Source organism: Pyrus communis, chromosome 1 (assembly GCF_963583255.1).
Source record: "Pyrus communis chromosome 1, drPyrComm1.1, whole genome shotgun sequence".
Classification (NCBI taxonomy): domain Eukaryota; kingdom Viridiplantae; phylum Streptophyta; class Magnoliopsida; order Rosales; family Rosaceae; genus Pyrus; species Pyrus communis.
In genome coordinates, this window is record NC_084803.1 from 2,227,258 (window position 1) to 2,243,863 (window position 16,606).

The window sequence follows — 16,606 nt, forward strand, 5'->3', positions numbered from 1 at the left end:
ATATAAGTATGCTCAAAAGAATCGTAAGAAAATCAATGGCGAACCCTTCAAGCTACTTAAAAGAAATTAAGAAAATGGATCACGATTAAATATATTCTCTCGTTACTTTCCTCTAATTTGAAGGCATGAACATGATTAACGAAGATACTTAATTAAATTTGGCCAACCTGGTTGAGTGAGTATGGTTCATGTGGGGTTTCCGATCATCTAATGGTCCTACGCTTTCAGTAGTGATTCCTGAAAATCAAGTACTACTCGTTATTAATTATCTAATTATTACACTAGTACTCCAAAAAAATAATTAAAATAGGGTATACGTTGGATTATGTCTCTACACGAAATCCAGCATTTTTTCCACATTAATTTGTATTTAATTTGTAGCATAAGTTAGGAGGATATCATAGTTTAGGTGGGTTCATAAAAAAAAAAAGGGAATATTGTAGTTTTTTGGTGTTGGTGATACTAGAGAGATTTAGGTTTCCTGCTTAGACAACCACTAGAGAGTTGAAATTTTGAGCTATGAGGTACAAATTAGTTGTTCCACAACGACTAGAGTGTTTACTTAATTAGAACGGAAAATATTATGAATCGAGAAAAAGAAAGAAGGAATGGGTATCAGATTTCTGATTAAAAAATTCATGTGTTGGTAAACGCAAGAAAAATCAAGAAGTGATATAAACGCATTCATGTTTCAAATTCCAATGCTTATATTTGAATAAACGCAGGGAAGCCAAAACTCGGATTAAGCATAATAGTACTCATTCGATCGACAGAGAATGCTATTTTCCCCAAGTGTATTTGGGAATACAACTGAAACTACGTTAGATGTCCAGAGAAGTGGTTGTTTGATGGGAAATGAAAATTTTCTGAAGCAACTTGGTTGGATCAAAGGATTCTCATGCATACAGGTATGGGTATGGGTATGGCACTGAGTCGCATCCCTAGCCCCACTAGGTTCCTCTGCATGACTAGCATGTCAATCACTCATGATTTGTTCGATCATGTAGCTAGAAACGAGACAGGACGTGCAAAGAGAAACCAAGTGAAAATCGTTTTCCCATCTGAATGAACATCCAGTGAACTGGAAGATTTCAAGGGAGGCTTAAAAACGAAATAAACAAACAAGAAAAGAAAAAAAAGTTAGTTGGGCCGGTCCGGGCCTGAATGATTTAAAGAATGGAGATTGGGTCGGCCCGGATGGGAAAAACAACTCAAGGCCCGACCCAGAGGCATTATGCGGTAGAAGCATGTCATGCTCCGAAAACTACCGTCAGCAATCAACTCAACTTGTGAACTTCTGATAAGGGAAATGTATCTTATAAATGATCAAAAGAAGGTCCAGCTTTTTTTCCAGTTATTTTGAGGTTTATAGACGCGACGATAAACACGGAAAAAAAAAAGGAAAAAAAAATGGTATAAATTAAGACTCGCAGCCTAGAAAGTAACATCACTCCGATCAATCATCCAATACAACGACCCCCTTTCCTTTAGAATCAACCTCCTCCTGTTCTTGCTTTCCCACATCATCACAAATCATCCCGTCCATGGGTTCAGGGTCTAGCTCCATAATTGTAGCTTTGGCTTCTGCAGTGTCCGCCACGACAGCATGGTTTCCATCACTTTGAGGAGATGGTGGTTTCAGGAGAACACTACTACTTGACTCAGCTTCTGATTGCTTACCCAGATTCAGTATGTGAGATGCCGGTGGAGGATTATGGGGTGCAGAAGAGAGAGTCATGTTTATCTCTTCACAAATGGTTCCTAAGGCAGTCGGACATGAAGTATGGGCATTTCGGTCCACGAGCTTGCACATCTACCAACAACATAGGGAAGAGGGAAAAAAAAAAAAAAACGAAAACGAATTGATTATCAAATCCTTATACTGAAACCAAGATTGTACTCAACAACAAATATAATGTACCTCATTATACAGGCGAGGCAATTTCAACCGATCTGGATCGTTGTCACAAGCTGCAGCAGCAACTTCTTCAGGAGCTGCAATTTTAAACATCACCAAGCTAATCAACAGAAGCCAAAAAAAGAGGAGTAGACAGATTACCGTTATTGCTCTGGCAATCAGAGCTTCAAGAAACGGAAATAAACTTACTGATGTCTACTATTCTAGGCAACTGATCAGCCATGTGACCATTAGTTTCAACAGAATGAGGGCTTGGCAATATTGTAGTGTTGGGTTCACTCTCGAGTTCTTCAGTTCCAACCACAGTTGCTTCACCCTGGGAAAACAATCAACAACCAGATCACACTGCAACGAACTTGTCCACAAAGAACCATGCCTACTTTCATGAATAACTACTAACAGGGATAAGAAGATTACAAGGCACTTAAATGTTGTTCATTAAGCTCCAACAGAAATGAACAGTTGGTGCAATATGCAGGTGCCATGAGATATCAAAACACATAACTTACATATTCTTCTGCAATGTACTCTGAAACATTCCCTTTCTCCAAAAGAAGCACTCTTTTCTTTATATATTCTACCTGCCTTCTCTGCATATCTCTATATTGATATAACACAGAAGTGTTTTGATACAACAGCGGTTGGTTAGCGCCATGACTGTTTCCCTGGGCAACATTAGCTCCTATATCACTTCCGCTACCATTTTCACTCGCATGGATGTTAGGTCCTTCTCCATTAGTTGTTTTCTCACCATTTTGTGCTTGTGTATTAACTTGTCCATGGAAGGGTAGATTTATAAAGGGAAGATTCAACTCTTGACAGATAACTTCTTGAAGCCTTAGGTCCTTGTCATCAACAATAGCTTGCCATCTTCCATATCCATGCCTTAAGATCGAAATAAGCAAACAGTAAGTGGAAAATTAACATAAGGATCACTCAGCATGTACTATTATACTCTTAAGAAAACTAGAATCGGTTCAGCATGAATGACAATGCTCAACTTCTAGTGACAGATGCAGGACCAGGAGACACTCCAAAAGAACAGCAAACCCTAATTCAATAATTTCTTTAGAGGGATATTCCTGGTCGAGTGAATGTATTGCCTTTCTGGCTATCTTAAGAAGTATCAACCCAAATTAATGCAAGCACGCTTTACTTGATTATCAACAACTGCACTGCTAACACAGACACAGATGAAGCCATGTATATACACATCTATGAGGATACGATTCATGATATGTAATGTTCCTCATCAGTCCGACAAGCAAAGAATAATCATTAACAGCAGATGCATTAGATAATTACGTAAAAGCAGTGAATAATTGTAAATATCAAGCAGTAAATCCATACTTAATTACAGCACGCAACAATGTCAAATCATGTTCCTCCTTCCAATACTTTCCACCCTTCAGTCCAGGGTGGAACAAGAAGGTATCCTCTGAAAAAAGTGGAGCACCTGGATTTCTTAATGCTGCTTCCACCTATCATTGCAACAGAAAAAAAAAAAAAATCAAATCAGAAGAAAGGATGTTACTTTTATTCCAAATCCACCTATTATATCCCGTCTGTGTGGCTTTCCCCACCCTTCAACATGTTTTTGTGATATTACTTTTTATTAAAATATTCGATTTGCAAGTAATACTTAACTGAGTGATGCTTTCCTACCAACAGTTTGTCAGGTTATGTTGTCCCTCATGAGCAGGGCATATTGCCTTATTCCCGGTCTTAATAATAGTCTGGCAACATAACATGCCAGACTGCATATTATCGTCATACTTAAGAATTCTAACAAGTATATCAAACATAGATGACAAACTAAATAAATCTAGACAACCCTTCATTTGAGGAGATCCAAACAATTGCATCACCTTCAACACTTCCGACAAAATAATACACAGTAAAAACTCAACTGACAACCTACATTACTCACTTGGTTAGGATACGTCCCAATACCAATTAGTTTTTTTTTTTTCTTAAAATACTTATTTTCAGATAAATCTGAATAGTATGATCATAATCATCAATTGAACCAACAAGCTTACCCTTTTCTTCACCAGCATCAGAGTGGCAAGCCTAACAAGTACGTCTCCTATTCTGAGCCCGTCTTTAGGAACACCATCTACAACCAAGATAAGTAACAGTAATACATTAAGACTAGAAAATGAGGACATCGAACATAGAGGGAAGATGAAATGACATGAGTTGCAACAATTTATCACCTGCAAAGGTTGGAGAGTCATTGTCTCCTTCAGCTATGTGCTCCAAGAATAGTTTAGCATATCTGAAATGAAAAATACAGAACACAAATAAATTCTTCGCATATATGCACAACACAATACACACAACTATTCAAGCAAGCATGAAAGTCATTTGGAATATACTTGTTGAAATCCCACATCGGCCGTCTCTCTGAGAAAAGAAGAGTTTAAATGTTCTAACCCAACTCCAACTAATACCAAGGCCTTTTGATAAAACCCCACACCTGTTGGACTGTGCAGGTGGTAATTAATAAGTTGGGGACAATATAGGTGTCGTTGGAAGTGGGCCCTTTGGCCCGTCTCTATGATAATTTGACAATGCTTGTGATAAGTTGTGATGAATATGACACCTCAGGTATATATGTTGACAACCTTGAAAGATCAAGCATCCATTTACACCATTACCTTATAAATAATGATCAAGATGACAGCTCATTTTATCAACTTATGTAGTCTTTTGAGTTTTTAATGGCATATCAACTTTTAGTGCTACTGAGAGAACAGAAATCTGTACATCATTCTAGCTACACAAATATGGATTACATCCAAACGCCTAGTACTTATCCCTAATTCGCACTATATTTCATTAATGTGTTTCAAATATTTTAAAAATACTGCTTCCCAAATTAACTAAATTAAAAAATTAAAAAAAACAGGTGCATCACATTGTCACCCCTGACATCTACAAAAATATATAATTCAACTGAATCAATGGACTCCAAAAACAGCATGTCAATAATCTAACAATCCTGAAAAGCATGTGGACAAAGGAGGAAAGAAGATAAAGACAATACCAGATTAAGGAATTAACTCAAAAATCAAAACGGATGCAAATATGGAGACATTACCTATCTATTTCTTCAAACGTCTTCTTCATGCGTGCTGTAAATTCTTTCCAGTCATAATCCCCAACTCCGAACCTGCACATTCCAGAGAATCGTGTCACCAAAAAGAAAACGCCCTACTCAAAGACACATACAAGACAATTTAACATGTAGAAGCACACTCACAAGAACATAAACCCCTAACCCCAAATATGCAATACATTCCAGACATCCTTGTCAGAATAGAGTTACACAAAACACAATTTGAAATGTAGAAACACCCACTTTCACCAGGCATGCGCATCTATGTACATACACATGCTGTAGCACATATTTGTTCGAGCTTTAATGGGCCAACATAATAATAACTGCTGGACAAGAAAACTACAAATTTTAAGAAACTACCTCATCATTATTTGTACAAACAGTGCTCTCTGACTTTGATTGAAACCCAAAACTTTGAATGATCTTCCTTCTCCTTCCATCAAGGGAGGGGGCTCTGTGCTTTCCACTGCAAAATAAATTAAATAATTCTTTTCAAAAGTGTCATTTCAAAGTGTCATTTCAAAGTGTCAGTTTGATAACCAAGAGATAGCAACTAGTTGTTAATTTGTTATCAACTTATTGATACAGTACTGGGAACATACCACGACTTCTCTTTCTGTTAGGCGGCCTCTTCCCCCCAGAAGCAGTTCCGGAGGATGATGTTTCACCATCCATCACTTCAGCTTCATAGTTATCATCCTCGCCGTCAGAACTCACATCTTCCAAACCAGCAAGATCGTCATCATCAACAGATACCATCTGAAAATTTTCCAAAAGCTCAAGATGTCTAATGGCATCTGTTACCATAGATCTCTAATAACACGGTTTCATCCCATACAAACCAAATTAAGAATTTTGGATTTTTTTTCCTAAAAAGTTAACACACAGGATAAAATTCCTCCAGTCTTCAAAGAACATGGCCACAAGACGCATGCACATTCAACCATACCTTAGATCTGAAAGCCAACGACTTCATCCGCATCTTTCTGGGCTAAACCCGTAAATGGAGGGGGGAGGGGAGAAAAGAGAGAGAGAGAGAGAGAGAGAGGGAGGGAGAGAGAGGGAGAGAGAGGGTGGGGGGAATAAATACTTGAACGAATATTTTTCGCTCTTGAATAGCATGGTAAGTGGTTGGTGGGTTTACTTTATCGTTTGTCTCTTATCTTTTTTTTTTTAATTGGGAAATTAGCTATTCGAATGATTCTACGACAACCTAGTGCTGAACTAACCAATCTCAAACTAATGATGGGTCTATTAAGGGTGATATAATGGATCTATAAGGGTGTCTGATCGCTTTGCCAATCGCCCTTTTAAATTGTTTTTAAGGTAAAACGGAAGTTGTGTAAAACCACTTGTACAGTATAACAAACGAGTCCTAACCAAATAATAAGGCTCTGCCTGTCATGGGGAATGGTAAGGCATCAATTCATTGATCAAAGGGGTAAATGATAAAATTATGCTAGCGCAATTTTAGTGCCATACCTGCTTACGACTTCGCTTTCCTTTTCCCAAAGCATTAAATTCTTCAACTTTATGCATTTCATATTTGTCTTTTAGTAACTCTTCCCAGTAATTTGTTCTTTCAGAACTGCTCGCAATAGGTCGACTGTCCATGGCAGCCTTTTGTGGTTCCTCCTCTGCTACAGTCTCTGCTTCATCAATATATTCAAAATTTGCAACCTACAACACATGATGCTAGTTTAATTTCCTTACAAAATATCCCCATGAATCACAAGTCAGAAACATGAGATGAGACAGTAGTAGATCATGTGGAGCAAGACTGCCTAGTACTAGAAATTGTGACCCTGCATGATAAGACCGGATGGAAATAAAATCCCAACCTAAGTTACAGGTTCCACAAACAGAGACTTTGACTTCAATAATATAAAGATGAATATCACACCAGCAAGGCTGCACCACTGGTGCTTGAACCCCCTTTCTGAAGAAGGTATTATTCAATGAGGAGAAAGAGGAAAAAGGGATATATAAAGTAAACTCTTAATTTCCCTTGGTCTCTGAAATATATGAATAAAAAAATTTTGGGGTCATAAATTCTCCAAAACAAAATTGAATTTAATCTCTTACATTTCATGTGTCTTCATATTTAAGCAGGTGTTTAATTAACAAGATTTATCAAGTTAATGTAATTACGGGGCTACAAGGATAGCAATTCATGTGATGCAACAAAGAAATAAGTTAAAGAACGAAGACAATTTAAAAGAGAGGGAGTGTTACAAAATAAGAGAACCTTTATCCTTGGTTCCAATTGTTCCAACAACTGAATCATTCCAATCAACCACTAAGTTTGTGATTTCAATAATCCATAACCAATATCCATGCACAAATGATTTGTAAAGGAATTTAGAAACATCCCTAGGCAAGGTTAAAATTAGAACTACAAAAATTATACAAACATTTTGCCTTGTTAAAATCAACCTAAATGTGACAACTCTAAAATACAACCATATAGAATCAATCAGCAAGTGTGTGCTACAAAATATGTCCAACTCCCTAAATTACTTTAGTGTTATTGTGCTACCGTGCACTAGTCGAAGCTCATCCGGAACAAGTGAGCACTACATCAAAGTAAAAACAATTGGTACCCAATAGACTACCATGCTTAAAACATTGCAGCATTTCTAACATAGTCAAATGCCTGTGTGCTACGACCCACATGTTGCCAACAGAACAAAGGCCCAGGGCATCAATAAAAATTTATAAAACTGTAACTACCAAACAACATCAAGTATGGTGGTGAAGCAATTAAGCCTGTAAAGCACCACCAGCATCATATGCATTTGAAATATAACCATAAGGACCATTACTATGTATGTTGTAGAAGTAGAATATAACCTTGAAGGCCTTTAAAAATCCATCTTCATCTTCATCATCCAACAAAGCCTCATCATCCCCAGCTTGATCACGATCCAGTAGTCTACCAGCAAAGAAATAGAACAAACAAGAATTTTGAGAACATATACTGAAATGCCGTCATTTCACTGAAACAAAGTGAGCTATAAATTTACCTATCTATTGCAGCGTCATCATAATGAATTTGACGGGATTTTCCTGCTTCATCATTTTCGTCAGCAAATAACTCCTTCGATCCATACCTTATGATGTCATCTAACTCTTCCTAACATAAATTCCAAATCAGTTGAAACTTTGATTACATTTTCAAGGTACATAGTGTCGTTACACCTCTAAGTGCAGTTATCTGAACTTACATTCAACTTCTATTAAAGAAACTCTAAAAAGCACAGCTCCATAAGAAAAGTGACAAACATCAAAAAGTTCATTCAATTGACAAAACGTTACACATAAATGCTTCACTTTTCCTTTCAAATAAGTATGACGGCCTATTTTTTGGTTAAGTAACATTTTGATCCCTGCGTTTGCTCATACTTTTTTTTGTCACCAATTTGGTCCTTGTGTTTTAACTTTATCCCAAAACAATCTCGGTCTGCTTTCATGTCCTCTGTGTGTGCTATGTGCGGACATCAATGCCCAAATTAGACAGAAAGGACCAAAATGGTTAACAAACTAAATAATATGCAAATTGAAAACACAGGAACCAAACTGAAATTTCATAAATTTCCTATGATTTTTTTTTTTCAGACTTTCAACTTGGTCCTTGTGTTGTCAATCATATGCAATGTGTATTAGCTTCCTACATTCTAACCACAAAGCATCTTTTCCACCAGATTTATCCAGGATACAAAATTGCAAATAATATGTGTAAAGATGCAATGATCCATGGTTATGAAACCCATTTCACTCTGTTTGCTAGTTCAGCCTGTTTCTCTCATTCAACCCCAAGAGACAAGTTTTCAAGATTCAAAGTTGTTCCCTGCAAATATACTTGAGCTTTTTTAGCTTAAAAAATCCTAATTTCATAATCACCCAACTACACATTTTGTTTTCTTTGCATGCAGAAAAAAAAAAAAAAAAAACATATAAATTAAGCATGAAAACTAAATTTAGTCGGCCACTAGACTCACAATGACCCAAATGTCCAAGACATTTGCATACCTGGTTAATCTCTTGTTTCTTTAACCTTCCAACAACCAAATGCTCCAATACCATTTTCTTCTTTGTCATTTCCATCATCCGTTCTTCAATGCTTCCTCGGGTCACTAGCCTATAAATCATTACCTGCAACCCCAAAACCACTATGCAGTTTAAGAGACGGTAACCAAACAACCAGATATCAATGAAGAATTATTTTCAACCTTGTTAGTTTGTCCAAGTCGATGAGCTCTTGCCATAGCTTGTAGATCAGCATGTGGATTCCAATCACTGCAGACCAAAAGCAAATTTCTTGAAGAAAGTTCCACGACACTACGTATTTAATTATTGCAAGAATGTAAACTAAGAACCAATGTACCTATCATATATGATCACTGTGTCTGCAGTTGCAAGGTTTATTCCTAAGCCCCCAGCTCGAGTAGATAGCAAAAAACAAAATCTGGAAGAGCTTTTGGCATTAAATCGATCTATTCTTATTTGTCTCTCAGCTCCACCAACTTTTCCATCTATTCGTTCGTACTGCCATTTCTGACCAAAAAAATTGACAATTTTACAATATCAACTGGTTCATTCTGCAAACTAGAGTCCAACATCAAAGAATGTCGACAAACAACAAAATAGCAACGATTGAATACTTTGAAAGTACAATAGTCTTCTAGCAAATCAAGCATGTGCTGAAACTGTGAATATATGAGAACTCTATGCCCTTGCTCCCTTAGTTTCACCATCATTTTGTCTAACAATTGCAATTTCCCAGAAGTTTCCAACAGCTGTCTGTCAAATAGTAGAAGAAAAGTAGAATCAGCTATCTCGGAAACTCAAAGAACAATACCTCAGGTTTATAGGTTTACAGCTTACTTTAAAGGTATAGATCAAGAAAATGCAGACTCTTTTTTAACACAAGCACAAGGCATAAATAATCTATCCCGGCCTTATGAACTTAAGCACCCAAATGAGTCACCAATGCTATACAAGAAACCAGTAACCCAAATAGACAGCATTAAAGATGATATCAACAAACAAGAAAGAAATAGTATTACTTGAAAGCTTCATTTGGATCTGCGATGACTGGTTCAACTCCCTCTAACATAAACGGATGACAACAAAGCTTGCGCAATTCCATAACCACATTGATAAGAGATATCTGGTATAAAACCAAATTATTGTCAAGCTGGAATAGAAGGAAAATAATAATAATTAATTTCACTGGGAACTTAGTCTTACCTGCGCACCACCTCGACGAGTTAGTATCTGGTAGTTACGGGTCAGAATTGCTTTGTAATACTCTTTCTGTTTGCTGCTTAAATCAACACGTAATATCAGTTCCTTTTTAGGAGGTAGTTCCTTCATCACATCCTTTTTCACTCCTGCACCAATTACCAATTGCACACAATTCACCTAACTTTTCAATTTATAATGGTCAATGCAAACTAAAAGAAAAACTCACAGTAAAATCCAAATTATCCTTAATGAATTAATCATCTGGGTAAAACAAACACACAAGCAAAAACAAGAATAAATAGCAATGCAAGCGTAATGTAATACGTCTCTAAGAGATATTTAAATGGTATTAATAATCCAAAACTTAAAAGAATTTAAGATTTATACTTCTTAGAAGATGGGGAGCCAACATTCTATGAAGCCGAGAAATTTGTTCCTCTTGATTTATATCCTTAAACTCTTCCTGGAACTCTTCCAAACTTCCGAACTGCAAGTATTTATGCGTCAACTCAAATAATAAGACAAGTTTGTTTTCAACTAGCTAGATTCAATACCTTAAAGTTGATATGGTACTAACCTTCCCAGCATCAAGGAAATGCATAAGCATAAAGAGCTCATCCAGATTGTTCTGAAATTTTATCACATGTCAGCAAAATGATAAGTTGATGACAGACAAAAAAGACAATTTGAATATTATTTGTGATACCCAAAGTCCCATAAGGGACAAGAACGCTATAAACCAATAAAAAAGACAACTTGACTATTATTTGCGATATCCGGGGACCCATAACGAAAGAGAGCAATACAAAACCGACAAAAAAATTAAATCAGATATCACAGGGAGGGAACTGTAAAACACAACTAAAATGGGTCAATTTTGCAAGGATAGATGTAACACAAAACAATCTCATAACAAACCTGGAGGGGAGTTCCGGTCAGAAGCACACGATGATTAGTCGAATACTGCTGTAATGATGAGAATAATTTTGAATCCTTATTTTTCAGACGATGACCTTCGTCAACAATCTGCATATGGAGGTCAGCATTAGGCAGATATCAGACATTGAGGACCAATAATGTGTACATTGATTTGAGCCAGTGAATGTTACCATGCACTCCCACTTTATCGGTTTCAGTGATGTTGAGTCTAAGTTGATCATCTCGTAAGATGTCAAGAGAACATCAAATTTGATCCTATCTTGCTTGCTTTCACTAACAATTTGACCAGATTTCTTTTTCTTCATCTTCTTGTGATTTTTGGGGAAGTAAAATTCATATTCCCGTATGACAGCACGCGCTTGGGAAGAGCCAACATACATAACCTGAACTAAGTGAATTTCTAATCAGAACCACACTTACAAATAAAGATAAAGAAGACAGGTGTTTAATTTACATACCACATTCATTTGAGGTGCCCATGTTGCAAATTCCCGTTCCCAATTTCTCAAGGTTGAAAGTGGAGCCACAACTAGATGTGGAGAGACTTTCTCTTCAAAAAGTGATGCTAAAAAAGCAATACTCTGTATAGTTTTGCCTACAACCACATAAAAATTCGAACTGTTGGTAAAGTCCAGCTATCTAGAAGAAAAGGAAATAAAATTTCAAGGATAAGCAAAGACTGACCAAGTCCCATCTCATCTGCAAGTATAACATGTGTTTGTTTGGACCAGGAGAAACGTAAGAAGTTCAACCCTTCAAGCTGATAAGGATGTAGAGTGCCTTTAATTGCACAAAAAATTAAATGATCAAACTAAATAACACAGGAAGAGACATGCATGCCAGACTGCAGAAATAACATATCAGAGAAAATAATGTACCTCCAGAAAGAAAATCAGGACTGCCTTCATACTGTTGAAACTCTTTCTGCTTATTTTTTGATTCCATGGCATCTCTAAGACTGCTCTTTTGCTTACTAGACAAAACTTTATGAGACCTAGACTGAATTCTGTTGAATCTCCCTATTTCCGGCTGAAACGCAGCTATGTCCGATTCAGATTCCCAATAGCACTCATCATAAGGAAGTTCTTTCCACTTTACTAAATATTCTTTCTCATCATCTTCCCTGAAGCATTCAACAAGTATTACCACAGACTCATTAGAAACTCAATGACATATATTAACTGAAGCTTGCAGTTTTCTGTTTAAACAGTGATTCATCTTATACTTAACGTAGCACGCTTGAGGTTCTATCTTAAAACCTTCTTATATAAATTCAAATTTCAGATAGACTAAAGATTACACACCATATTCGATCAACAGCAGTACCATATGATTTTTGTTTTGCATTTTTAAAACCTTCTTATATAAATTCAAATTTCAGATAGACTAAAGATTACACAACATATTCAATCAACAGTAGTACCATATAAATTTTTTTTTTTTTTTTTTTTTGTATTTCAAGAAAAAAATACAAAACACAAATCATATGGTACTAAGTAATTACAAGGGAAGTTTAAAATGGGTATACCTGCAGGCCAGAATTCGATCAACAGTAGTCCATTCAGGTCGAATAGCAACAAAATCATCCTCAGAGTTATTACTTGATTCCATTTGACGATGGAAATTATTTACTTTTGTCTTCAAACGTGGATGGGCTTTGAAAGCTTTCACGAACTCCTTCTCTGGAACCCTGAACAAAAATACATGTAGTACGGTAAACAGGGATGATGAAGATGTAGTAAACTGAAACTCTCAAATTGACAAAATATCGAAAAAGTTAAGTAAATGAAGTTTACTGCTAAAAAGGTGATACAACTTGCTAAATAAGTACAACTAGAAAGTACTAGGGCAGGTTTCCAGAGTCGAACAACTCTACTGTAACCCGTTATGCCTAACAGGAGTTCAAACAAACAGATTTAGCTGGTACAGATAAACATAATAAGCTGAAACCATTACCATGTACAATGCAAATAGGATAGTCCCTTCCACTTCACAAGATACTGTTTTACAAAAATTTGCTTCGAGCCCAGCGTTGAGGCATCACTATCACCAGCTACAGTAGGGCGCATTTCACAGTCCAAAATCTTATCAATATCATTTAATGGGCTTACCTGCAAAAAAATAAGAAAAAAAAATCTCAGCTATCACCAAACCCTACGATCTGTAACTAGTTTATTTACAAAACTGACTTTAGAAAGAAACCATACACATTCAGGGCATCTCCAGTTGCCAGGGGGAGGTGATCTCAGTGGTGGAAGTAAACATTTAGAATGGTAAGCATAACTACATGTTTCACAGCCCAGAAGATTCCCAGTTCCGCCACAGGCTTGACATGAATTCTCTTTCTATTTGTCCCCCACCCCCAAAAAAAAAAAAAAAAAAAAAAATGTAAGCCAAGGATTTTCTATAAAAAAAAATTTAAATGGAAAGGAAGCATGAGACAGAAAACTATAATAACATATCAGAAAGTAATATTTCATTTCAAATCTCTAAAGTATAACTTCCATCATTTTCCTATGATATTAAGTTCAAAATTCATCAAGCAAGGACTGCAATGTTATGAACAAATTATATTTCACACATAATATAAGAATTTTGCTCTACCCAGTCGATGTTGTGCAGTAATAGAGAGAATTTTTCTTTCAAGAACGGCAAAGAAACAATACGGAGTTCATTTAGGATGATAAGTTTCTTCTAAATCTTTTTTCCATTTTGGGTGTCAAGAATGCTATTAGTGACGTGCGAACACTCTGAGACATTATCCAAATACCGAGTTTCTGTTTTCTAGAGCATTCAAAAATCCAGAACATAGCACTACTGACTAAAAACGTCAGTTCTTTTATTTTCCCAGAAAATCCTTCATTAATTCATTGGTAAAATGTATTTTAAGAAAACGAATGCTGAAATATCTGTGTGAATATGGGACTCTTGATGCATAATTACTCCAGTTATTTTTTGTAATTCGCTATTCAGCATCATGCATAATGATGAATGATAAAAAGAAGTGAGTGAGAAACCATAGGAAACAGGAGAAAGTATAATAAAAATTAGTCGAAACAAACAGCGTCACTCCTAAGATTCCTTTCAAACTGCGTCATGCATAATGATGAATGATAAAAATAAGTGAGTGACAAACCGCGTCACTCCTAATAATCTTTTCAAACTTTTCTGGAGCTGCCCCACGTTTTCCAGTCACAAAATCAGCCTCATCATCTGACTCATCAATATTGTAAATTGGTCTTCGGTCTGACCTAACGCGAAGCCTCTCCACCAAGCTACTCATATTCTGCAAGAAGGGAATGGGGAGATAAACTGAGTCAGCAACTGGATCATACATGAGAAACTGGGAAAGAAGTTCTTACCAACTAATTTAAGTAATTCTACCTTAAATGGTCCAACCACTGTGATATCTACATATTAAACACAGTAGTCTTCTGTTTAGAATTAATTGGAAATATTTCTTTATAACACAGGAAAACCCATCTATCTAACAATATTTTCCACTCTTGAAATCTCTACTCGTAAACATTTTTTTTTGTGAGGTTCATATGCATCATATGCAATGCAAACATGATTATGCAAGCACAATCTGAATTAGCGGAAATAATTACTTAGTATTGCTAAAATGATCAACTAAATTTAGCAAGATGCTATTATTTTTAACCAAAATGTTAATATAATAATTCCCTAAACCGAACAAATGAAACGTTATACAGAAAACCAATTAAATACAAGACCTAAATGGTAGGGAAAGAAAAATCCTTGTAATCCTACAATAAAGAAATTACCCCAACCCGCCTACCTACAATACAAAAGCAGTTCTTTGGAACAATAATGGGATCATTTAATGGTAAGCCATAAATGATGAAAGAAAAAGTGCAAGTGCACGTGTATACGTAGATGGATTGTACAAAAATACATACAACTACACACTCACGCACATGCACAAGCACATCCACATGCATAGAACATCGTAATCAAGGAATCAAGAACGTTCAAGCAATCCATATATGCTAGGAACAAACTCGTAAGAATTCCTCATTTATGAAAACTGTCAATTTTCTTATACGAACCAACATAAAAACCATTTTGCATTATCAACATTACATAGTTCACAACACGTCAGGTGGATTACCCAAGAATAAAGAAACTCATGCAAGAAATAAAACTTAAGAGCTGAAACTTCAAGTAACCAACTCCACAATGAATTGAATACACCAAACAGCAGTACGACATATAAAGTGATACCGAAAGGCCAAGTACTGAAAATGCACACATGAGATTCTCATTGAGAAAGCAATTTAATGAAAAAATACCCTCCGTGTGTCAAAACAGCAAACAACCCTACAAGTCCAAATTCACAAACCACATGAGGGTTTCTTGGACAGAAAAAATTCAAAATTCCTCATGACCACTTCTTGGTCACTTAGTGGAGTGATATATTTAAAACAAAATTTAAATCACATTGGACAAACAGATAAATAAAAAATAAAAAAATAAAAAAGAGAACCCTAAAAGACCAAAATTCACAACCCATTTGAAGGGTTCCTAGTGCAAAGAATAATTAGAATTTCCCACCACTTCTCGGTCACTCAGTGGAGTGATGTGTTTTCGACAAAGATAAAAACAAAAAACCCATTTGTAAAAACAGCAAACCAAACCTAACAGGGTAAAATTCACAACTCATCTGAAGGGTTTCTTGTGCAGAAAAATTAAAATTTTCCCACCAATTCTGGTCACCCAGTGAAGTTATATGTTTAAGCTAAACCCACTACGAAAAGCACAGAACCTGTTGGTAAAAACAGCAGAACAACCCTAGAATCCTGAAATTACAACACATCTGAAGGGTTTCCTGAACAGAAAAAATCAGAATTTTCCCACCATTTCTTAGTTACAACTTAGTTAACTGATTGGTGTCTGATTGATGAACGCAAAGTGAAAACACACACAAAACCCTCTTAGCAAAAACAGAAAAAGAACCCTAGAAAGCTCAAAATTCTTTGAAGGGTTTGGACATCAAAATTCAGTAAAATTCACAAACCATCTCTTTGCACTTAGTGAAGTGATATGTGAGTGTTTAATTAAGAATATATTAGCGTAATTAAAATGTGTTTAGAGAAGAGAGGGCGTTACCGGAGCTCAGTGGATCTGGGGGACCAAGTATTTCGAAGGTGTGCCGGAAGCCCCCTGAATCCAAAACGCCCGAGTTTGGAGCGGGTTAGAGAAAGATGAAACGAAATACAATAAAATAAAAAATAAATGGAAAATAAAAAAGAAAAGCAGCGGTGAGTAGAGAGGGAGAGAAAGATGGGAAATGATTTTCTTACCCCTCGGACACTGTAGAGGATTTTCGGCGTGGAAACTCTGTTTAC

At 36.2% G+C, this 16,606-nt stretch overlaps 1 protein-coding gene across 2 annotated transcripts; it reads right to left on the reverse strand.

Annotated features, from left to right (window-relative positions):
- Window positions 1–1,295: 1,295 nt before the first annotated feature.
- LOC137733852 (CHD3-type chromatin-remodeling factor PICKLE-like) lies at window positions 1,296–16,585 on the reverse strand. Of its 2 annotated transcripts, XM_068473058.1 has the most exons (32): window positions 16,562–16,585; window positions 16,368–16,421; window positions 14,371–14,520; window positions 13,442–13,579; window positions 13,191–13,345; window positions 12,763–12,924; window positions 12,113–12,357; window positions 11,919–12,014; window positions 11,693–11,829; window positions 11,405–11,617; window positions 11,214–11,321; window positions 10,873–10,923; window positions 10,683–10,782; window positions 10,299–10,441; window positions 10,115–10,218; window positions 9,710–9,848; window positions 9,433–9,602; window positions 9,278–9,344; window positions 9,078–9,200; window positions 8,072–8,181; window positions 7,899–7,980; window positions 6,528–6,725; window positions 5,648–5,804; window positions 5,406–5,511; window positions 5,025–5,096; window positions 4,138–4,199; window positions 3,961–4,037; window positions 3,269–3,399; window positions 2,428–2,803; window positions 2,108–2,234; window positions 1,922–1,995; window positions 1,296–1,813 (listed from the first exon to the last, which is right to left on the reverse strand). In XM_068473058.1, exons 3-32 carry the CDS (start codon window positions 14,515–14,517, stop codon window positions 1,457–1,459), a joined length of 4,227 nt encoding a protein of 1,408 aa, XP_068329159.1. In that variant the 5' UTR covers window positions 14,518–14,520; window positions 16,368–16,421; window positions 16,562–16,585; the 3' UTR covers window positions 1,296–1,456. The 2 variants fall into 2 exon arrangements, with proteins under 2 accessions (XP_068329159.1, XP_068329151.1); XM_068473050.1 differs by lacking the exon at window positions 16,562–16,585 and having other exon boundaries at window positions 16,368–16,505.
- Window positions 16,586–16,606: the final 21 nt, after the last annotated feature.

What these genes read in the sequence shown, in the direction of transcription:
- LOC137733852 (XM_068473058.1), bottom strand. Translation starts at nt 14,517, where the DNA reads ATGAGTAGCTTGGTGGAGAGGCTTCGCGTTAGGTCAGACCGAAGACCA. An exon ending in GATCGAATTCTGGCCTGCAG is followed by an intron (nt 12,358 to 12,762) that starts GTATACCCATTT and finishes TGAATGCTTCAG; the next exon opens with GGAAGATGATGAGAAAGAAT. An exon ending in TGATGCTGGTGAAGAAAAGG is followed by an intron (nt 3,400 to 3,960) that starts GTAAGCTTGTTG and finishes TTGCAATGATAG; the next exon opens with GTGGAAGCAGCATTAAGAAA.